General features: G+C 48.9%; 1 protein-coding gene across 2 annotated transcripts in view; it reads left to right on the top strand.

Annotated features, from left to right (window-relative positions):
* Nucleotides 1–21,471, top strand: part of POLRMT (RNA polymerase mitochondrial) — a 44,420-nt gene extending 22,949 nt beyond the window's left edge. The window contains exons 15-21 of one of the 2 annotated variants that reach the window (XM_077921762.1): nt 926–1,039; nt 7,561–7,613; nt 9,409–9,507; nt 12,646–12,718; nt 13,690–13,781; nt 14,498–14,571; nt 20,426–21,471. In XM_077921762.1, coding sequence (XP_077777888.1) covers nt 926–1,039; nt 7,561–7,613; nt 9,409–9,507; nt 12,646–12,718; nt 13,690–13,781; nt 14,498–14,571; nt 20,426–20,475 — 555 coding nt within the window. In that variant the 3' untranslated portion in view covers nt 20,476–21,471. The remainder of the gene's footprint in view (nt 1–925; nt 1,040–7,560; nt 7,614–9,408; nt 9,508–12,645; nt 12,719–13,689; nt 13,782–14,497; nt 14,572–20,425) is intronic. The other variant, XM_077921763.1, reaches the window with a different exon arrangement.
* Nucleotides 21,472–21,714: the final 243 nt, after the last annotated feature.

Genomic DNA, 21,714 nt, shown 5'->3' with positions numbered 1-21,714 from the left:
GCAAGCCTTGCTGAGGCAGAGACGCCAGAGGGCAACAGAGGAGGGAGCGAAGGAAAGAGGGACAGAGGCCAGTGTTGACCACCATTCTGGGCACCCCAGGGTGGGCTAAAAGCCACTGGTCTATGCTGACCGCCAGCCCTTCCCCAGAGTTTTCAGGGAAGGGGCATTTCCAATCTCACCTGCCGATGCTTTTGGCACAGGTGGGCGGGTATGACCCCTTCATGGATCACTGCCTTGCCGTGGCGAAGGGGCTTGAATAACTCAGAGAAGCTATGAGCTATGCCGTGCAGGGCCACCCAAGATGGACAGGTCATAGTGGAGAGTTTTGACCAAACGTGATCCACCTGGAGGAGGAACCGGCAAGCCACTCCAGTATCCCTGCCAAGAAAACTCCATGGACAAAGGCAACAGGCATATTTTTGACCAAACTGCGGGAGGCAGTGGAGGACAGGAGTGCCTGGCGTGCTCTGGTCCAGGGAGTCACGAAGAGGCGGACACGACTAAACGACTAAACAACAAGAAGAAGTTGACAGCTATGGCTCAGACGCTGAAAATCGTGTCTGCGCAGACACAGGCACTATAAATCTTCTCTGCACAGACACCAACACTGGAAATCACTGTTGCGCACGCTCATGTGCTTGCACGACCTGGCCCACCTGAAGTGAACCAGCCCAGGCGAGGTTAATCTTGCTGACCCCTGCCTTAGGGCTACACAGCAATGGGTGCAAGGAGGTTTCAGGAGGAAGAGAAGGGTGGGAAAATGTGGGGATGGGCAGCGAGGTAAACAGAGTCACAGAGATGCTCCCAGGCAGGGTTGTGGTGGGCGGGAACCAGTGGCCTTCCAGCTCGCCTGCACCTTTCTGAAACTGGGGTGCCCCCCCCCCCCGCGGGAACCGCATTGCTCACTGCCTTTCTCCCCCCGCAGGGCTGGCTGACTGAAAGCGCCCGGTGCATTGCCAAGTCGGGCCGGACGGTAGAGTGGATGACTCCGCTGGGGCTGCCCATCGTCCAGCCGTACCATCGCTCAAAGACCACGCTGGTAAGCCAAGCCGTAAACAGCCGGGCGCACGGGATGCGGGCGGCGCTGTGGTCTAAACTACTGAGCCTCTTGGGCTTGCCGATCAGAAGGTCGGCGGTTCAAATCCCCGCGACGGGGTGAGCTCCCGTTGCTCGGTCCCTGCTCCTGCCAACCTAGCAGTTCGAAAGCACACCAGTGCAAGTAGATAAATAGGTACCACTCCGGCGGCAAGCTAAACGGCATTTCCGTGCGCTCTGGTTTCCGTCACAGTGTCCCGTTGCGCCAGAAGCGGTTTAGTCCTGCTGGCCACATGACCCGGAAAGCTGTGTGCAGACAAACGCCGGCTCCCTTGGCCTGAAAGCGAGATGAGCACCGCAACCCCATAGTCGCCTTGGATTGGACTTAACCGTCCTGCGGTCCTTTGCCTTTAACTTTTTACCCAGTACTTTTTTTCTGGGGGGACGCAGGAAACGCCTACTCTTAAACATTTTGTGAATCTAACGGTTTGTCTCGCTGTGGGTTAGAGAGAGTTTGTGTCTGCAGTGGTACCTCGGGTTACAGACGCTTCAGTTTACAGACTCCGCTAACCCAGAAATAGTGCTTCAGGTTAAGCACTTTGCTTCAGGATGAGAACAGAAATCGGGCTCCGGTGGCGCGGCAGCAGCGGGAGGCCCCATTAGCTAAAGTGGTGCTTCAGGTTAAGAACAGTTTCAGGTTAAGAACGGACCTCTGGAACGAATTAAGTACTTAACCCGAGGTACCACTGTACTTGGGTGTGTTTGAGGGAGCTTTTCCTGCCAAACAGACGCACGAGCTCTCTCGCACACAGATAAGTGCATGTGTGTGTCTTTGTGTGTGAGGCGGAGAGCGTGCATTCATACGCAAATGGACACTGCCAGACACACACACACACACACACACACACACACAAATAGTGCGTGTGTGCCTGTTTGTCTGCGTGTGAGCATGTGTACTTGCGTGTTTGAGCGAAAAAGGCAAGTTGGCTCCCACTTCCAAACAGACCCTCTTTCCTATGCGCAAGCACATGCCTTCTCTCACACACACATGGGCAAGCGCTGCCTGCCTCGCACAAGCACGTCGCACTGTTTTTCTCTCATGAATGCAAATGAACACGCACTTGTGATAGGAATTTTATGGTCTTAAATATATGGTAATGTTCATAAGTGTACCAACCAAGCACATACATAGATCAGCACAGGAAGACCGACCTGGAACCATTTTGATTCCTAAACTGAGCAAATGTTTTCTCTGCAAGGCCAATCTGGAAAAGCCTCCCCATTGTCTTTTCCTTCACAAATCCTATCTTAAGGGTATGTCTGTGTTTGAATAGGGTGTGAGCCTGTGACCTGGCCCAGGAAGTATTTATCACTACAAAAGACTAGCCAGGCTCCCCAGGCAATCCAATCAAGTAACCTGCCAGACAGGAGATAAACAACAACAGGAGAAAAACAATATTCAAATTTCTGTTTTAGACCGCCTTTTCTGTGATGTAGGTGTGATGCATTTGAGGTGTGGTCTTAGCTTACACCCCTTCTGTGATGTATGTATGATGTTTCTGGGGCTGGTCTTGATCTACAGGGTGGCAATTTCAAAAGTCTTTTTAAGGCCTTGCACGCCATTTTTCTGGGTCCCTCCTCTCTCCTGTGGGTGAGGGGAGCACCCTGTTGCAACAGATCCATAAAGGCCAAGCCTACAGGCTGCTGTTTTGCTCCAAGTAATCCTGGTTGGTGTCTTGGGGAGCCCTCGGATTTTTCCATTAACACACTAAAACGCGTGCTCCCTCCCAGAACAGGGAAGTGTGTTTGTGTGTGTGTTGTTAAAGCTTGCGTGGCAGAATTTGAATTGTGGAGAGTGGGGAGAAGAGAGACGCTGCGGGGGCGATGGAGCCTTGCCCATGCGCAGAAGCGGAAGAATTATTATTATTTATTCATTTAATGGATTTATACGCCGCCCTACGCCCGGAGGTCTCGGGGCAGTGCGCAGAATAAAATCAAAATATAAAACCACTGAGTCTGGCTGAGTCTGGAATAACCTTGTGAAGTGAAAGGATATGAAAGAAGGATTTATATCGAGATGTTAGGGTAGAGAGGATAAAGAAAACAGGAAAACAGGAAGACAGAATGAGAGATAAAGGAGGTGCTGTGGGATTGGTGGAAGTCAATCTCTTGTTGTTGTTTTAGTGTTTATAATACAGTGGTGCCTCGCAAGACGAAAAGAATCCGTTCCGCGATTCTCTTCGTCTAGCGTTTTTTTTGTCTTGCGAAGCAACCCCATTAGCGGCTAAGCGGATTAGCACTATTAGCGATTTAGCGCTATTAGCGGCTTAGCGGGCTTAGCGGCTAAGCTGTTAAAAGGCTATTAACGGCTTAGCGGCTTTGAAAAAGGGGGGGGGAATGGCGAGACTCGCAAGACGTTTTCGTCTTGCGAAGCAAGCCCATAGGGAAATTCGTCTTGCGAAGCGCATCGCAAACGGAAAACCCTTTCGTCTAGCGGGTTTTTCGTCTTGCGAGGCATTCGTCTTGCGGGGCACCACTGTATTAACTTCTAAGCTATGGATTTGTTTTTAGTTTTTGAATGTTGATTTTTGTGTGTTGTGTATTGTTATTTTTTGATACCTTTCGTGTTGTTGTTGTGTGGAAAATATCGTATTTTTTGCTGCATAAGACTCACTTTTCCCCTCCTAAAAAGTAAGGGGAAAAGTGTGCGCATCTTATGGAGCGAATGCAGGCTGCGCAGCTATCCCAGAAGCCAGAACAGCAAGAGGGATTGCTGCTTTCACTGCGCAGCGATCCCTCTTGCTGTTCTGGCTTCTGAGATTCAGAATATATTTTTTCTTGTTTTCCTCCTCCAAAAACTAAGTGCGTCTTGTGGTCTGGTACGTCTTATAGAGCGAAAAATACGGTACTAATAAAATTCATTTATATATATATATATATATATATATATATATATATATATATATATATATATGCAGGTTTTGGTGTCCTCGGGTGTCTTCCCGTGTAAAAGATGGGGTGTCTAGGCGACGTTTCGACGAGGTCTCACTCGTCATCTTCAGGCTGGTGCTTTCGGCTTCTTGTTACTGGAACAGAGCAGGATCTCAGTGTTTGAGTTCCTATAAATACTGTTGAGGAGGTATGGTGTATAGCCTCCAATGTTCTGGGCAGAGAGGAAGTTCCCAGGCTAGTGTGCCTTTTCTTCTTTTGTTCCTTAATTACTTGAGGGATATCTTGAGTGATTTCTTGAGTGATATCCTGAGTACCACTTAGGTGGGTCATTAGGTGTGGATTAGTTGCTAAGGCCTTTGTGTCTTGACCTCTTGAACTTTGTGAAGAGTTTTTCTGAGAAGATGGCTGTACTGAAATTAGTTGTGCTCTGGCTTGGCTTCGTGTATAGGGGCGAGCTGTGGTTTTGTGGCCTGTGCCAGCCAGATCTGTGTAGGGATTGCAGGGGGGTGCAGCATCCGGAGGTGCCACCATGGTTTGGCTACTGGATGGTGTCTGTAATTTATCTGTGGAGAGGGTCTGGGTTTGGGTCTGGTGTGGTTGATTGGTGATGGCGTTCTGTGTGCCTCTGGATCTGGTGTCAGTTTTTGTGGGGAGGGCTAATTTCCAGATGTCTGGCAAGCGGGATGTGTCGTCACGCTTGTTCATGTTGTGAGGGTGTTTCTCTATCTCGATGGCTTCCATGATTATTCTCTTGTGGTGATGTTCCATGTTAGAGAGCAATTTGGAATCTGCAAAATTAATTTCGTGTCCTGTTTCTTTCATGTGTTGGAAAAGAGAGGAAGTTTTTTCTTCTTTTTTGACGGCATTCTTGTCTTCTGCGATACGTGCATTTATTCGTCTGTTTGTTTGTCCAATGTACGTGGCTGGGCAGACTTTGCAGGGTATTTCATAGACCCCTTGGTTTTCCAACTGGATTTTATCCTTGGGGTTTCTGAGGATATTGGCTATTTTTTGGTTGGCGCAAAAGGCTGTTTTGATATTGTGTTTATGGAGGATTTTGCTAATTTTATCTGTAGTGCCCTTGATATAAGGAAGGAGGGCCATGCCATTGTTTTCTTCTGTGTCTTGGTTTTTGGGGGGTGTTTCTTTTTGGATTAGCTTCGTAACCCTGTTTTGCTGGTATCCATTGGCAATTAACACATTTGAGAGATTCTGTAACTCAGTTGTCAAGTGGTCTTTGTCAGCCAGGCGTTTGGTTCTGGAGATGAGAGTCTTGGCTACGGAGTTTATTTGTGCAGGGTGGTGGTGTGATTGTGCATGTAAGTAGCGGTTGGTGTGTGTTTTTTTCCGGTAGATAGTGTGTCCTAGGGAGCCATCAGGTTTTTTGTAGATTAGGACGTCGCCTAGACACCCCAACTTAGGACGATTAGAAACGTCGCCTAGACACCCCAACTTTTACACGGGAAGACACCCGAGGACACCAAAACCTGCATTCCTGTACCCGTGAAAATCTACGAAAGCATATATATATATATATATATATATAACCACCAAAACACATAATCCGAATAAAAACAACAACCCGATTACACACACACGTGGGGGGGAAAAACCCCCACATTTTAAAAGGGCTGTTCTGCAAATCAAAGTCACCTGAGGACAGGCAGGGCAGTGACTCAGCTTTTTGCAGTGGCAAAGCATGACTCAGCAGGCAGAGGCCTGTGAGTCAGCAGAAAGGGGGGGGCGTGTGGAAGAGTCAAGGTGACATTTGCCAGGAATAACCAGCCGATCGCCGCCCTCACCGATGGGCCTGCCTGGGGAAGGCAGAGCGCACCGAACTCCCCTTTTCCCTCTGCCCACCGAAAAATATGAATAAATAAATGTTTTAATCATCCCTCCTCCGAGGGATAAAGTATCTGCTGCTAATTTTAAGAGGCTCTCTAAGAAGCCGCCTCGTTGAAATGGGTGTCGTGTCTAAGCAGCTTCGGTGGGTCTACTCTTGAGCAGGACTTGACACCGGACACAGAAGCTTTTCACTTTTGATAATAATAATACAGTAATAATAAGCAAGAAAGCTTCATTCATTAGTTGCAGCCCTGACTGACTGACCTCAGAGTTGTGGGAGGCATGGATCTCTGCGACACATGTTATCTGGACACGACGTCCCTGCAGGGTAGACTAGTGTGAGGGAAAAATAATATAATATAATATAATATAATATAATATAATATAATATAATATAATATAATATAATATAATATAATAATATAATATAATATAATTAATATAATATGGTATGGTATGGTATGGTATGGTATGGTATAGTGTATAGTATAGTATAGTATAGTATAGTATAGTATAGTATGGTATAGTATAGTATTGTATAGTATTTATACCCCACCCATCTGTCTTATGATGATGATGATGATCATGATGATAACAACAACAACAACAATAATAATAATAATAATTTATTACTTATACCCTGTTCATCTGACTGGGACTCCCCAGCCACTCTGGGCAGCTCCCAACAGAATATTAAAAACAGAATAAAACACCAAATATTAAAAACTTCCCTAAAGAAGGCCGCCTTCAGATGTCTTATAAAAGTAAATATAGTTGTTTATTTCCTTGACATCTGAAGGGAGGGTGTTCCACAGGGCGGGTGCCACCACCGAGAAGGCCCTCTGCCTGGTTCCCTGTAACCTCACTTCTCACAGGGAGGGAACCGCCAGAAGGCCCTCGGGAGATGGACCCCGGTGTCCGGGCTGGACGATGGAGGTGGAGATGCTCCTTGAGGTATACTGAGCCGTTTAAGGCTTTAGAGGTCAGCACCAACCCTTTGAATTGTGCTCGGAAACATCCTGGGAGCCAACGTAGGTTTTTCAGGACCGGTGTTATATGGTCTCGGCGGCCGCTCCCAGTTCCGGCTGCCGCATTCTGGATTAGCAGAGAGAGTGGCAGTCGCAGATTTGCCCAGTGGACTTCACAGTAAGGTTACCAGATTATTTTCAATGAATCCGGGGACACTTTTCAGCTTCTGTTGATGTGGATGGATTTTGTCAGGGGTAAAATATAAAGGTAAAGGGAGCCCTGACCATTAGGTCCAGTTGTGGCCGACTCTGGGGTTGCGGCGCTCATCTCGCTTTATTGGCCGAGGGAGCCGGCGTACAGCTTCCGGGTCATGTAGCCAGCATGACTGTGCCGCTTCTGGCGAACCAGAGCAGCACACGGAAACGCCGTTTATCTTCCCACCAGAGTGGTACCTATTTATCTACTTGTACTGGCGTGCTTTTTAACTGCTAGGTTGGCAGGAGCGGGGAGCGAGCAACGGGAGCTCACCCCGCCGCAGGGATTCGAACCGCTGACTGATTTGTAAATCTGGGGACCGTCTCTGGGAAACGGGGACGTCTGCTAACCTTCCTTCACAGGGTTTTGAACCACTCTGAACCCCTGCTGTCCCTCCAAATGTGCAATGAGACCGAAGGCTGCTCCAGTTTCCTTCCTCTCCTTGCGAAGCCCATGCGCCAACCTGTACTTATTTCTCCTTTCCCTCCCTCTCCTTTCCCCAAGGTTAACAGCACCATTCAGTCGGTCCATCTCAAGTCGCGACACGACGTCACCCAGTGAGTATCTCATTATGGTGGTTTGGGAGAGGGGCTCAAAAAGAACTTTGCTGATCTTTTTATATATTTTTATTAATTTTAACATACAAGTTATAAAACATACCACACAAATTATTACAAATACACTTTTTTTTGGACTTCCATCAGCACCTCCGATGATCTTCCGCCTTAACCTCTTTTTATGCATTACTTAATTTTATATTGTCTTTACCCTCTTAACTTATCACCCCACCTTTTACATTTTTGCAATATTTCCCACAATACCCCTCACAGAACTTCTTGCAGCCCTTAAACGTCGTCTGACCATCACAAATACTTTTCATATAGTTTGTAAACTTACTCCAGTCTTCGGTAAATTTCTGGACCCGCCAGTTTCGGATCCTTCCTGTTAATTTGTCTAATTCTGCGTAGAGCTTTGCTGATCTGGTGAAATGGGTCCAAACTGATTGAGAGCCGGGCTAAAATTTTGCCGGTGGCCAGAGCAGGAATTTTGAAGGGGAAAGCGTATCCTTTCTCCCTTCTTAGGGTGCTGTCCTCTTGCAAAAAGCGCCCCCTCTTGTGGGTGTGAGAGCGAGCAGAGAATGCCCGTTCCGGGATGGCTCCTCCCGGTGTTGCGGGATGTGATATGCGTGTGTCTGAGCAAGCATCATCATGGAAGGGGCTCCCTCGACTCGGGAGGGGAACCCAGAGGTCATCTATCCCAACCCCCTGCAACGCAGGAATCTCGGGAGCCGGGAGCGGAATACGTCTAGAGAGGTTGCTTGCTAGGATGCACACGTAACTAATAATCATCACCATCACCATCAGTCCTTTTTTTTCTGGGGGGGACGCAGGGGTACGCATAATTTTTGGTGAATTAAGTTTGGCCTCATTGAGGGGCAGTATTTCAATATCAGTAGGAAAATGGGAGTACCCCTAAACATTTTTTAAGAAAAAAAGAGCACTGATAATAATAGTTACTATTTATTTATACCCTGCCCATCTTTCATTTGTAGAAACCTTTTTGGATCAAGCGCAGGCGGGATAAAGATCCTCCCTCGAAAGACATGTTATTGTAATTATAATTATTTATAGCCCGCCCATCTGGCGGGGTTTCCTCAGCCACTCCAGGCGGCTCCCAACAGAATATTAATAATAATTTTTTAAAGCGATAAAACATTAAAAACTTCTCTAAACAGGGCTGCATTCTAAAAGTCAGGTAGTTGTTTATTTCCTTGACATCTGAAGGGAGGGTGCCACCACCGAGAAGGCCCTCTGCCTGGTTCCCTGTAACCTCACATCTCGAAGGGAGGGAACCGCCAGAAGACCCTCAGAGCTGGACCTCAGTGTCCAGGCAGAACGATGGGGGTGGAGACGCTCCTTCAGGGATACTGGGCCATTTAGGGCTTTCAAGGTCAGCATCAACACTTTGAATTATGCTCGGAAATGTCCTGGGAGCCAATGTAGGTCTTTCAGGACCGGGGTTATATGGTCTCGGTGGCCGCTCTCACTCACTAATCTAGCTGCTGCATTCTGGATTAGTTGTAGTTTCCGGGTCACCTTCAAAGGTAGCCCCACATAGAGCGCATGGCAGTAGTCCAAGCGGGAGACAACCAGAGCATGCACCACTCTGGCCAGACAGTCCGTGGGCAGGTAGGGTCTCATCCTGCGTACCAGATGGAGCTGGGAGACAGCTGAACATCGTGCAGCGCCGGAAATCGCCCAGGGCGTCCACAGGAAGCCCACAAGCGGGAACTGAGCACGATAGCGACTCTGCCCTCCTAAAACACTCTCTCTTGCCTCGATTTCCCCGCAGGAAGCCCGACACGGTGAAGCAGAAGAACGCTTTCCCCCCAAACTTCATCCATTCCTTGGACTCCACACACATGATGCTAACAGCTTTGCACTGTCACAGGTAAGGGGTTCCTTTTTGTGTTCTGAGAACCTTTTGGGGCGCCCCTTCCCCCAGGCGGCTAAAAACGGGGCACAGGGCTCCCTTTCCCCAAACGGCGTTAACGGGGGAATCAGCCAACAGAGTGACAGCAACTTTCCGCAACGCCAAAGTTGTGTTAGTTATTCTGACGAATTCGTTGTCGTAGTTTGCTTTACATGCTACAGGCACCTCCCAATTTATTACTTATTTAGTCATTTCTACCGTATTTTTCGCTCTATAAGACGCACCAGGCCACAAGACACACCTAGTTTTTGGAGGAGGAAAACAAGAAAAAGAATATTCTGAATCTCAGAAGCCAGAACAGCAAGAGGGATCGCTGCGCAGCGAAAGCAGCGATCCCTCTTGCTGTTCTGGCTTCTGGGATAGCTGCGCAGCCTGCATTCGCTCCATAAGACGCACACACATTCCCCCTTACTTTTTAGGAGGGGAAAAGTGAGTCTTACAGAGCAAAAAGTACGGTATTTGATTTTAGAAAATATAAAGTTATAACCAAGTCAATTAAAAATCCATATGAAGAGATTGCTTTGAATCTCAAGACTTTCCCTTCTATAGGTTAATATTATATCAGTCCGTTATCCACATTTTTTATCCATCGAAGTTGTCCCTAGTTTTTGTTGCAAGTGTGGTTAAAATCCTGCTCATGTTTCCATCTGCTTAGGATGGTCTCCTAAATAAATTTCCCCCATTTTTTAAAAAAAGTTCTTGTCCTCTTGGTTCCTTGAGCTTCCCAGTTACCGTATTTTTCGCTCTATAAGACGCACCAGACCACAAGACGCACCTAGTTTTTGGAGGAGGAAAACAAGGAAAAAAATATTCTGAATCTCAGAAGCCAGAACGGCAAGAGGGATCGCTGCGCAGTGAAAGCATCAATCCCTCTTGCTGTTCTGGCTTCTGGGATAGCTGCGCAGCCTGCATTCGCTCCATAAGACGCACATACATTTCCCCTTACTTTTTAGGAGGGGAAAAGTGAGCCTTATAGAGCAAAAAATACAGTAATTTTGCCATTTCAGCATTAAGGTTCGAAGGGACACAAGCATTATCTGTTCCAACCCCGTGCAGTGCAGGAATCTTTTGCCCAACGTAGGATTCGAACTCGCAACCCGGATGTTGAGTGTCTCATTCTGTTCCCGACGGAGCTGTCCCTTGTTTCCTGCTGCTCCGGAGGGCAGGACCCGAGCTGCCGGATTCGAAGCACTAGAAAGGCGCGTGGCCCTGATCCAGCCCAGGGGTTTGTGGCCGTATTGGGGTGTCCCCCGGGCCGTAAATAATCCAACTTGCAAAGCCCGTCGGCATACACTGGGCATGGCTTTTAGGGAAGTAGCTAGCTCAGAGCCGCTCCTTTTCTTGATCTTTGCTCTAACGCCACTGGGTGGTGCTCCCAGCCCGGGGATTAGATCAGAAGGGATCCCTTGACCACAGGGACGGATCGGCCCTCCTTTACACTCCTCCCAATCCGTTTTTATTTTGGAGAACAGTTTTTCCTTTTACGAGGCTGACTGCAGTCCCTGGTCACAATCGAGGGACGTCAGAAGCCGCCTTATGCAGTGTTAAGCCACTGCTCCCATTTAGACCAGGGGATGCGGGTGGCGCTGTGGGTTAAACCACAGAGCCTAGGACTTGCCGATCAGAAGGTCGGCGGTTCAAATCCCCACGATGGGGTGAGCTCCCGTTCCTCGGTCCCTGCTCCTGCCAACCTAGCAGTTCGAAAGCATGTCAAAGCGCAAGTAGATAAAGAGGTACCGCTTTGGTGGGAAGGTAAACGGCGTTTCCGTGCGCTGCTCTGGTTCGCCAGAAGCGGCTTAGTCCTGCTGGCCACATGACCCGGAAGCTGTACGCCGGCTCCCTCGGCCAGTAAAGCGAGATGAGCGCCGCAACCCCAGAGTCGGCCACGACTGGACCTAATGGTCAGGGGTCCCTTTACCCTTTTACCCATTTAGACCACCACTGCCTGCACTGGTTGGCAGCATCTAACCTGGAGATTCTAGGGGTCCAGGTTCTGGGAGACCGTGGCTCAGGAGACGGTCAGGGAGCAGGCGGGTTTTCACTTGCCTGACTGCCTCTTCCTCTTTTTCTGTCTTTCTTAAAAAATTATTTATATTTAAATACAATGGCAGCTCTGGTTACAGACGCTTCAGGTTACAGACTCCGCTAACCCAGAAATAGTACCTTGGGTTAAGAACTTTGCTTCAGGGTGAGAACAGAAATCGTGTTCCGACGGCCCGGCGGCAGCGGGAGGCCCCATTAGCTAAAGTGGTGCTTCAGGTTAAGAACAGTTTCAGGTTAAGAACGGACCTCCAGAACGAATTAATTACTTAACCCGAGGTACCACTGTAATGAAATAATCCTGGAGGCGGCCGGATTTTCTTGTCCCAAGCTTAACGACTTAACATTCATTGCTCCGCCTATTTTGGCCTCTGGCCCCGCCCCGCCGGTATTATGCGGCCCCTTGGAACTTGCCCCAAAGTGAATTCGGCCCTCGGGCAGGGGAAGGCTCCCTGCCCCCGCCCAAGCCTTTATTCGCCAGAGTGGCGCACGCTCTGGTTATCTCCCGCTTGGACTACTGCCATGCGCTCTCCGCGGGGCTACCTTTGAAGGTGACCCGGAAACAGTATACAAAAACATACCGTATTTTTCGCGCTATAAGACGCACCAGACCACAAGACGCACCTAGTTTTTGGAGGAGGAAAACAAGAAGAAAAAAAATTCTGAATCTCAGAAGCCAGAAGAGCAAGAGGGATCGCTGCGCAGTGAAAGCAGCGATCCCTCTTGCTGTTCTGGCTTCTGGGATAGCTGCGCAGCCTGCATTCGCTCCGTAAGACGCGCACACACATTTCCCCTTTAGGAGGGAAAAAGTGAGCCTAATAGAGCAAAAAATACGGTATATATTTCACATTGGTCTATCTCAGCACCTGGGTGGGCTTATCTGAACAGGAAAGCCTTGACCCTCAGCCGTTGTGCATAATAATAATAATAATAATAATAATAATAATAATATCTTTATTGTCATTGCCCCCTCTCGGGGACAACGAAATTACTTGACTGCTCCATAAAAACACTAATTAAAACAATACAGTATCTTGACTTTTTTGTGTCTCCTAGGGAGGGGCTGACCTTTGTTTCCGTGCACGATTGCTACTGGACTCACGCACTCACAGTCAACATCATGAATCGGGTAAGCTGGTCTCCCTCACCTCTGCTGCCGCCCCAGATCTCAGCCCTGACCCACGGCGAATCCTGGCTGGGGTTTCGGGCCAGCTTCTCTGACGAGCCCCCTTCGCCAGGAAAAAGGTGATGTTTACCCTTGCAAGTAGCAATGAGGATAGGGATGTAAGAAGAGCTCTAGCTGGATCCAGCCGACGGGAGCCCACCTAGTCACAGAAATGTAGAATGCTGGAGTCGGAATGGGCCTCCCCAGGTCATCTAGTCCAACCCCCGGCGTTGCAGGAATCTCAGCTAGAGCATCCATGACAGGTAGCCGGCAAACTAGGTTGCTGGCTAATAATAATAATAATTTATTATTTGTACCCCGCCCATCTGGCTGGGTTTCCCCAGCCACTCTGGGCGGCTTCCAACAAAGATTAAAAATACATTAAAATGTCACACATTGAAAACTTCCCTGAACAGGGCTGCCTTCAGATGTCTTTTAAAGATAGGATAGCTACTTATTTCCTTCACATCTGAAGGGAGGGTGTTCCACAGGGCGGGCGCCACCACCGAGAAGGCCCTCTGCCTGGTTCCCTGTAACACACATATGTGCAGACACCCACACACCCACACCCGCACACAAAATGATAATAATGAAAGTAAATATTTTCCCCCCCTTTTACCTTCCAAAAACCTTTCTTCAACTTTGACTTCCTGTCAAGTCCCTTTGCATATATTTTATCTTACATTTGAGTGTACACAAAACAGTAAACCTTTCTATGTAATTTTTCTAATACATTCTGAAAACGTAATAAATCCTTAATTGTTGTCCACCTCCTTTTAGTTCCTTTATCACTCGAATGCTAGCACCGAGTCAAAACTGTTATCGTATTTTTGATCATATCTTCTATAACCATTCCGTTTTTCCGCAAATTTTTGCTTTGAGTTTCCTCTGAGTTTACTAGTCAATTGAGCCGTCTCCACCCTCTTGCCTTTCAGGTGTGCCGCGAACAATTTGTGCAGCTCCACAAGCACCCCATTCTAGAGGAACTCTCCCAGTTCATGCTGCAGAAATACTGTTCCCACGTTCCGTAAGTGTGTGTCGCTTTCTTCGCCCGCCACTCTTCAAATATTCTATTTCAATCAATCAACCTTTATTACCCTGTGTACAGGGCAGCTGTTTACCAGCTCCATCTGGTCCGCAGGATGAGACCCTCCCTGCCCGCAGACTGTCTTGCCAGAGTGGTGCATGCTCTGGTTATCTCCTGCTTGGACTACTGCAATGCGCTCTATGTGGGTCTCCCTTTGAAGGTGACTCGGAAACTACAACTAATCCAGAATGCGGCAGCCAGACTGGGGACTGGGAGCAGCCGCTGAGACAACATAACACCGGTCTTGAAAGACCTACACTGGCTCCCAGTACGTTTCCAAGCACAATTCAAAGTGTTGGTGCTGACTCTGGCCAGACAGTCTGCGGGCAGGGAGGGTCTCATCCTGCATACCAGATGGAGCTGGGAGACAGCTGCCCTGGACACAGAATTGACCTGTGCCTCCATGAGGACAGAGGATGCCGAAAAGAAAATACGGATTGCGCCTGCCTGGTTTGTAGTGGCAGGTAGTTCCCAAGGTGCATACACTATTAGAGACATCCTCCTGGAGTCTTGTAGGATTGTGTTCATAAGCCTAAAGTCAGGGATGGGTCCAGCGGAAAGCAAAGAAGGTTTCCTTGTTGTTGTTTCCTGCAAAGATGTTTAATTATTATTTGGGTGACACCTTTATTACAGAAAATAATATTTTCCTTCTCCAGGGTTGAGTGGAAGGATAAGAAGGCGAATGAGTACCAGAGGCTGTTTCAGCTTCTGTCTAGCATCCCTAAAAAAGGTATGAGCACATAGCACCTTTATTTTGGGGGCTGGGGGTTTGGGAGAGCCTACCGTCAGCAGACAATCCACGCCAGGGCCAATCATAATGTATATTCCTTAGATTTCTTCCCTGGACCTGCCTCCGAAGGAACCCAGACCGTACAAATACCTATAAATACTAATACCACTGAAATTTCTTAACTTTAAAACAACTCGGTCATTTAGCGTGGCAGAGCCTTTGGAAGTCCCTGCCGGTTGAGATAAGGAGAGGCGCCTTGTTGTTGTTGTTGTTGTTTAGTCGTGTCCGCCTCTTCGTGACCCCCTGGACCAGAACACGCCAGGCACTCCTGTCTTCCACTGCCTCCCGCAGTTTGGTCAGAATCATGCTGGTAGCTTCGAGAACACTATCCAACCATCTCGTCCTCTGTCATCCCCTTCTCCTTGTGCTCTCCATCTTTCCCAGCATCGGGGTCTTTTCCAGAGAGTCTTCTCTTCTCATGATGCGGCCAAAGTCTTGGAGCCTCAGCTTCAGGATCTGTCCTTCCAGTGAGCACTCAGGGCTGATTTCCTTCCGAATGGAGAGGTTGGATCTTCTTGCAGTCCATGGGACTCTCAAGAGTCTCCTCCAGCACCAGAATTCAAAAGCATCCATTCTTCGGCGATCAGCATTCTTTATGTGTATTTAAAAAGGTAAAGGTACCCCTGCCCGTACGGGCCAGTCTTGCCAGACTCTAGGGTTGTGCGCTCATCTCACTCTATAGGCCGGGAGCCAGCGCTGTCCGGAGACACTTCCGGGTCACGTGGCCAGCGTGACAAAGCTGCATCTGGCGAGCCAGCGCAGCACACGGAACGCCGTTTACCTTCCCGCTGGTAAGCGGTCCCTATTTATCTACTTGCACCCGGAGGTGCTTTCAAACTGCTAGGTTGGCAGGCGCTGGGACCGAACGACGGGAGCGCACCCCGCCGCGGGGATTCGAACCGCCGACCTTGCAATTGGCAAGTCCTAGGCGCTGAGGTTTTACCCACAGCGCCACCCGCGTCCCTTATGTGTATTTATAACCGTCCAAAACAGCAGATCTTAAAAGCATTTCAAGTTACACGATTCCCGACAGGGTACGATATAAAAGGGCCTAGACACTCTTTAAGGAAAGTCGTTTTTGGCCACATTTACACATTCCATTTCAAGCATGATGGTGCTGCCTTAAAAAGCCATGGTTCCCCCCCCCCCCAAAAAAAAAAGGATTCTGGGAGGTGCGGTTTGCTAAGGGTGCCCAGAGATCCTTATTTCTCCTCCCAGAACTACAGTTCCCAGAGAAAGAGCGGTAAAACTGCTCTGGGAATTATAGCCCTGCGAGGGGTGGGGAATAGGGGACTCTCATCTAACCCCGGACAAACTACAGTTCCCAGAATTATTTAGCGGGGGGAGCCTGTTTAAAGGTGGCATCGTGGTTTGGTGTGGAAGTGGCTGTAAGAAGAGGAAGGGGAGCAAAAATGTTAAGTGCACCATGAGGCTGGTTTTCGTAGCTCCCGGTTCCTGGCTGATGTGAATCGTGGGCGTACGGGTCTCTGAAAAGCACCCCATTTCTGGGGATGCAGCAGTTGGGCAGGGGGAAAACATTTCCAGAAAATAATAATAATAATAATAATAATAATAATAATAATAATAATAATTATATTTATTTATTTATTTATTTATTTATACATACATACATACATACATACATACATACATACATACCCCGCCCATCTGGCTGGGCTTCCCCAGCCACTCTGGGCGGCCTCCAACCAAACATCAAAATACAATAATACATCATACATTCAAAGCTTCCCTAAACAGGGCTGCCTTCAGATGTCTTCAAAGAGAGTTGTTGCTCTCTTTGACATCTGGTGGGAGGGCGTTCCACAGGGAGGGCGCCACCACTGAGAAGGCCCTCTGCCTGGTTCCCTGTAACCTCACTTCTCGCAGGGAGGGAACCGCCAGAAGGCCCTCAGAGCTGGACCTCAGTGTCCGGGCTGAACGATGGGGGTGGAGACGCTCCTTCAGGGATACTGGGCCGTTTTGGGCTTTAAAGGTCAGCACCAACACTTTGAATTGTGCTCGGAAACGTACTGGGAGCCAATGTAGGTCTTTCAAGACCAGTGTTATGTGGTCTCAGCGGCCGCTCCCAGTCAACACTGCCCCATGCGTTGCCTAATTCTTCACCCCCCTCCTTCATCACCTCCCTTCCTAGCCATGCTGAACTCTTCATAATCTTATCTTTTAAGCCTCTTCATTTCGGCTCCCGACTCTCTGTTTGGCTCATCTGTTTGTTGGTAACAAGAGAGAATCCATGCAAAGCCCGATTAGCGTAAAAAAACGCAGTTGGCATTCTGCCGTGCGTGCCAAACTCATAATAATAGTAATAATAATAATAATAATAATAATAATAATAATAATAATAATAATAATATATTTATACCCCACCCATCTGGCTGAGTTTCCCCAGCCACTCTGGGCGGCTTCCAATCAAGTGTTAAAAACAAGACAGCATTAAATATTAAAAACTTCCCTAAACAGGGGTGCCTTCAGATGTCTTTTAAAGAGAAGATAGCTGCTTATTTCCTTCACATCTGAAGGTAGGGCGTTCCACAGGACAGGCGCCACCACCGAGAAGGCCCTCTGCCTGGTTCCCTGTAACCTCACTTCTCGCAATGAGGGAACCGCCAGAAGGCCCTCGGCGCTGGATCTCAGTGTCCAGGCTGGATGATGGGGGTGGAGACGCTCCTTCAGGTATATTGGGCCGTTTAGGGCTTTCAAGGTCAGCACCAACACTTTGAATTGTGCTCGGAAACGTACTGGGAGCCAATGCGGATCTCTCAAGACCGGTGTTATGTGGTCCTGGCGGCTGCATTCTGGATTAATTGCAGTTTCTGGGTCCTCTTCAAAGGTAGCCCCACGTAGAGCGCTTTGCAGTAGTCCAAATGGTAGCCATCCTTGGCGTTTCATGGGACGGTTTGTAACATTTCACTCGCCTCTGGCTCGTCAGCTCCACATCCCAGCCAATATCGCAATTCCTGCCTTCTCTGATTTCGCAGCCCGGGCCGAGATTCGAACGGGGGGCGCCTGGCCTTTCTCACCCCCTATGTGGGCTCCCACGTGGAACTGGCCTTTTAGCTCCAAACTGCAGGAGACCGGCGACTGGCTTGAAACAAAGCCAGGTTCCTAGTCCTCATGGTTGTAGCATCGCCGTGGGTTGCGTGTCTCCCTGTTGCACCCTATGAAGAGAGGTTGCTGTTGTTTGGGAACTTTCATGTTTAGACAAAAGGCAAGCGAGGGAGTTTGTAAAAACTGGATCCGAACCTGGACATTGGAAGATCCAGGACAGGCCCGTTTAGCTGCGGAACTCCCTGCCACCCAGTCGGCCGCTGTGAGAACAGGTAAGGTAAAGGGACCCCTGACCGTAAGGTCCAGTCATGGACGACTCTGGGGTTGCGGCGCTCATCTCGCTTTACTGGCCGAGGGAGCCAGCGTACAGCTTCCAGGTCATGTGGCCAGCAGGACTAAGCCACTTCTGGCGAACTAGAGCAGCGCACAGAAACGCCGTTTGCCTTCCCGCCGGAGCGGTACCTATTTATCTACTTGCACTGGTGTGCTTTCGAACTGCTAGGTTGGCAGGAGCAGGGACCGAGCAACGGGAGCTCACCCCGTCATTACGGGGATTCGAACCGCCGACCTTCTGATCGGCAAGTCCTAGGCTCTGTGGTTTAACCCACAGCGCCACCCGCGGACGTGGGACTAAATGGGCCCAATCCTGCAGGGGCTTGACATCAGCGCACTGCGTCTTCCTTCAAAGTATAAAATCCACAGGTTTGCTCCCAATGCCGCCCTGGTTTAGACCAACCGTTCTGGTCCTGCCTTCTTCTTGTTGTTGTTTTGCAGAAGGGGCACAAGTATCTGCGCCCCCCCCTGCCCAAAGAGACCTCACCTGAATCGTAGCCAAAGACTCCCATCACCATCTGTTGTTCCGGAGGCGGGAAGCCGCTGTCTAAAGCTTTATTTCAAAGGCATTTTCCACCTCCTTCCAGCCTCCTCCCTGGTGTGTTCTGTTGCTGCTCTCGGTTCATCTCTGTAGTCGTACACAAACCCTCTTCAGGGGATTTGTGGCTGGCTGCCCATTTTCTACAGAGTCTCGTCTCGTCTCTTCCCTTCTCTTCTCTTCTCTCTGCTTCCATCCTCAAATTTCCTTTTTTTATATATAATTTATATAATATCGTTTTTTAAACATATCATTTTCAACAATAATGAAACATACTTTTGCATCTTATTCGAAATTTTGACTTCCATCAATCCTGTCTGAAAATTTTCCCATCTATGCATTTCTTATCCTCCCTATTACATTTCAAACTCATAACCAATATCTCTACCTTTTTCTACATTGGAACGCTTTGTATATTTCTCCTTACAAAACTTACTGTAGTCCTACTAGCGTAATTTGTTGATTACAATTGCTCTTCAAATAATTCATCTACTTCTTCCAATCTTCTGTCAATCTCTGGTCCCGCAGGTTTCGAATCCTTCCTGTCATTTTGTCCAATTCTGCATAGTCCATTAATTTCGTCCTCAAATTTTCCAATTTGCTTTTGAAGCTGAGAAGATGATTCCCGCCCTTCCAGGCCTAAATAACAACAACGACAACAACAACTATTATTATTATTATTTTATGAAATTTATTACGGTCAGAGACCAGCTTGTAAAACACAAATGGAACTACAATCCCAGTAGAACTATTGTTGTTATTTATTGCTTATACCCTGCCCATCTGGCTGGGTTTCCCCAGCCACTCTGGGCAGCTCCCCACAGAATATTAAAAGCACGATAAAACATCAAACATTAAAAACTTCCCAAAACAGTTCTGCCTTCAAGATGTCTTCTAAAAGTCAGGTAGTTGTTTATTCCTTTGACACCTGATGGGAGGGCGTTCCACAGGGCGGGCGCCACCACCGAGAAGGCCCTCTGCCTGGTTCCCTGTAACCTCACTTCTCGCAGGGAGGGAACCGATTCTGGTCAGTTTTCCACGGGCAGCTGGTTGTCCGCCATGGAAGGGCAGGATCAGGGCAGGATTTTGGTTTGATGAGGCCCTAAGCTACTGAAGGTAACGGGACTCTTTATATGTCCAGCTGTCCTTTGTCAACAACAGATTGCTGCTGTTTTTGTGTTGAATATATGCTACATGGTAATTGATGGACCTAATAGGTAACTCAAGCCATTGGCACATATTGCCATGCAAGCAGTCCATGCGGAATGTAAGGTAAAGGTAAAGGGACCCCTGACCATTAGGTCCAGTCGTGGCCGACTCTGGGGTTGTGGCGCTCATCTTGCTTTATTGGCCGAGGGAGCCGGAGTACAGCTTCCAGGTCATGTGGCCAGCAGGACTAAGCCGCTTCTGGCGAACCAGAGCAGCGCACGGAAACGCCGTTTACCTTCCCGCCGGAGCGGTACCTATTGATCTACTTGCACTTTGATGTGCTTTCGAACTGCTAGGTTGGCAGGAACAGGGACCGAGCAACGGGAACTAGGCACCCTATATATAGAAAGGAGCAAACCAGGGATATTTTAGGGAGCAGGCTAGCAGGCGGGGCCCATGACTTACATCCTAGGAGCCTACCCAACACAAAACACTGTTGCTGTATGTAGGTTTTATTTTATTTGTCTTTTATCTTATATTTTGGAAATGTACATCCAGGGTGTTTTTTCCCTTTAATTTTTTTGGTGGGCTCCAAGAGAGCGGGGCCCTAATCTATAGCTTGTTTAGCTTATACGTAAATCCGGCACTTGTATGTAAATCCGGCCTCTCCTTGCATTCTGAACGTTACACACCTGCTTTCCTTTCCAGGTGACTTCGACCTGGAGAAGGTGAAAGAGTCCACCTACTTTTTCAGCTGACCCCGGAAGGCGTGTCAGAAGCTGTTCCAGAGACCCTGCCCTGCGTCGCCCCGTGATCCGGCTCGGAACGGGCTCTGCTGCCTCCAGAGTGAAAAACGGTGGGGAGGAATTTCTTGCCCCGTGCAAAACGTATTCGGTCTCTCTGCCCCGAGCCTCCATCAGTTTTCTTTTCCTCCTTTCCATCCCAGAACTCTGATCAGCCCCAGCTGCCTCTATGCAACCACTGTTTTCGTTTGTTTTTCAAATGCCCAAACGGTGAAGAATCAACGGAAGGAAGCCGTCCTCCTGGCTTGGTGCTGCAAAGCTCATTTGGTGCCCCCCCAAAGGGCACGTAGCTTGGCACCCCGAACCTCTGCCAGGCCTCTGGAGGAAGGGCACCTTTGCCCTTAACCAGGAGAGTTTTGCGGCGGCAGGAGATGGTAGCTTTGACCCACAGCTTCCCTTCACAGGATTGCCCAAGTTGGCGATGACTGGAGGCTGGCATTGCCAACGTGCTGGGCTCCAGATCCCGTCTGGCTCCCGAATCTTTGGGGGGCTGGTTGGAGCAGGACCCCACAGCTTCTGGGGGATTCGTTCTTGCAACAGCAGAGCATAGGAACCACAATTGTGGGTGAAATTCCCTTGCCCTGGCGCTGTCTGCTTGGTTCTGCCCGCATCGTCCCATGTGCCGCTTTTTGGGTACCACGGCACGGGGCTGCGCCCTCGAACCGCCGCCTGTGGGGTGCAGAATCGAGTCCCGAGCTTCCCCCGCAGGGGATGTTATCCCATAGCTGTCAACTTTCCCCTTTTCTTGCGAGGAATCTTATTTGGGAAAAGGGAATTTCCCTTAAAAAAAGGGGAAAGTTGACATCTGTGTGTTATCCTCTCCGTCAGGGAACGGTTAAATTTGTTCCGGCAGAGTGGCCTGGGGAGGGCCATTTTGATGTACCAGGAGAGCTGTGTTTCTCGCCCCCCCCCCCTTGGCCAATGGCTGTGAATTAAAAGCCTACAAGAAATCTCTGCCTCGCCTCTGGAATTTCTGACCCGTCGACGCCGGGGAACGAATTCGGCAGATTCTCTTGCCTTGAGAAGCGAGGAGGAAGCCTGCAGTGTCTCTGTAACGAGTCTCTGCTCATGGGGCTCTTTCAAGCTCCGCTGGCCGTCGGGGGATAAGGGGAGAGGAAGTTCAGCAACACAGAGAAGATTACCTGTTTGCAGTTCTGGTTGCCTCAGCTCAGAACGGATATGGCAGAGTTGGGA

Source organism: Podarcis muralis, chromosome 18 (genome assembly GCF_964188315.1).
Source record: "Podarcis muralis chromosome 18, rPodMur119.hap1.1, whole genome shotgun sequence".
Taxonomy (NCBI): Eukaryota; Metazoa; Chordata; class Lepidosauria; order Squamata; family Lacertidae; genus Podarcis; species Podarcis muralis.
Note: the sequence above shows the minus strand (reverse complement) of the source record. Positions and strands in the feature narration are given on the sequence as shown.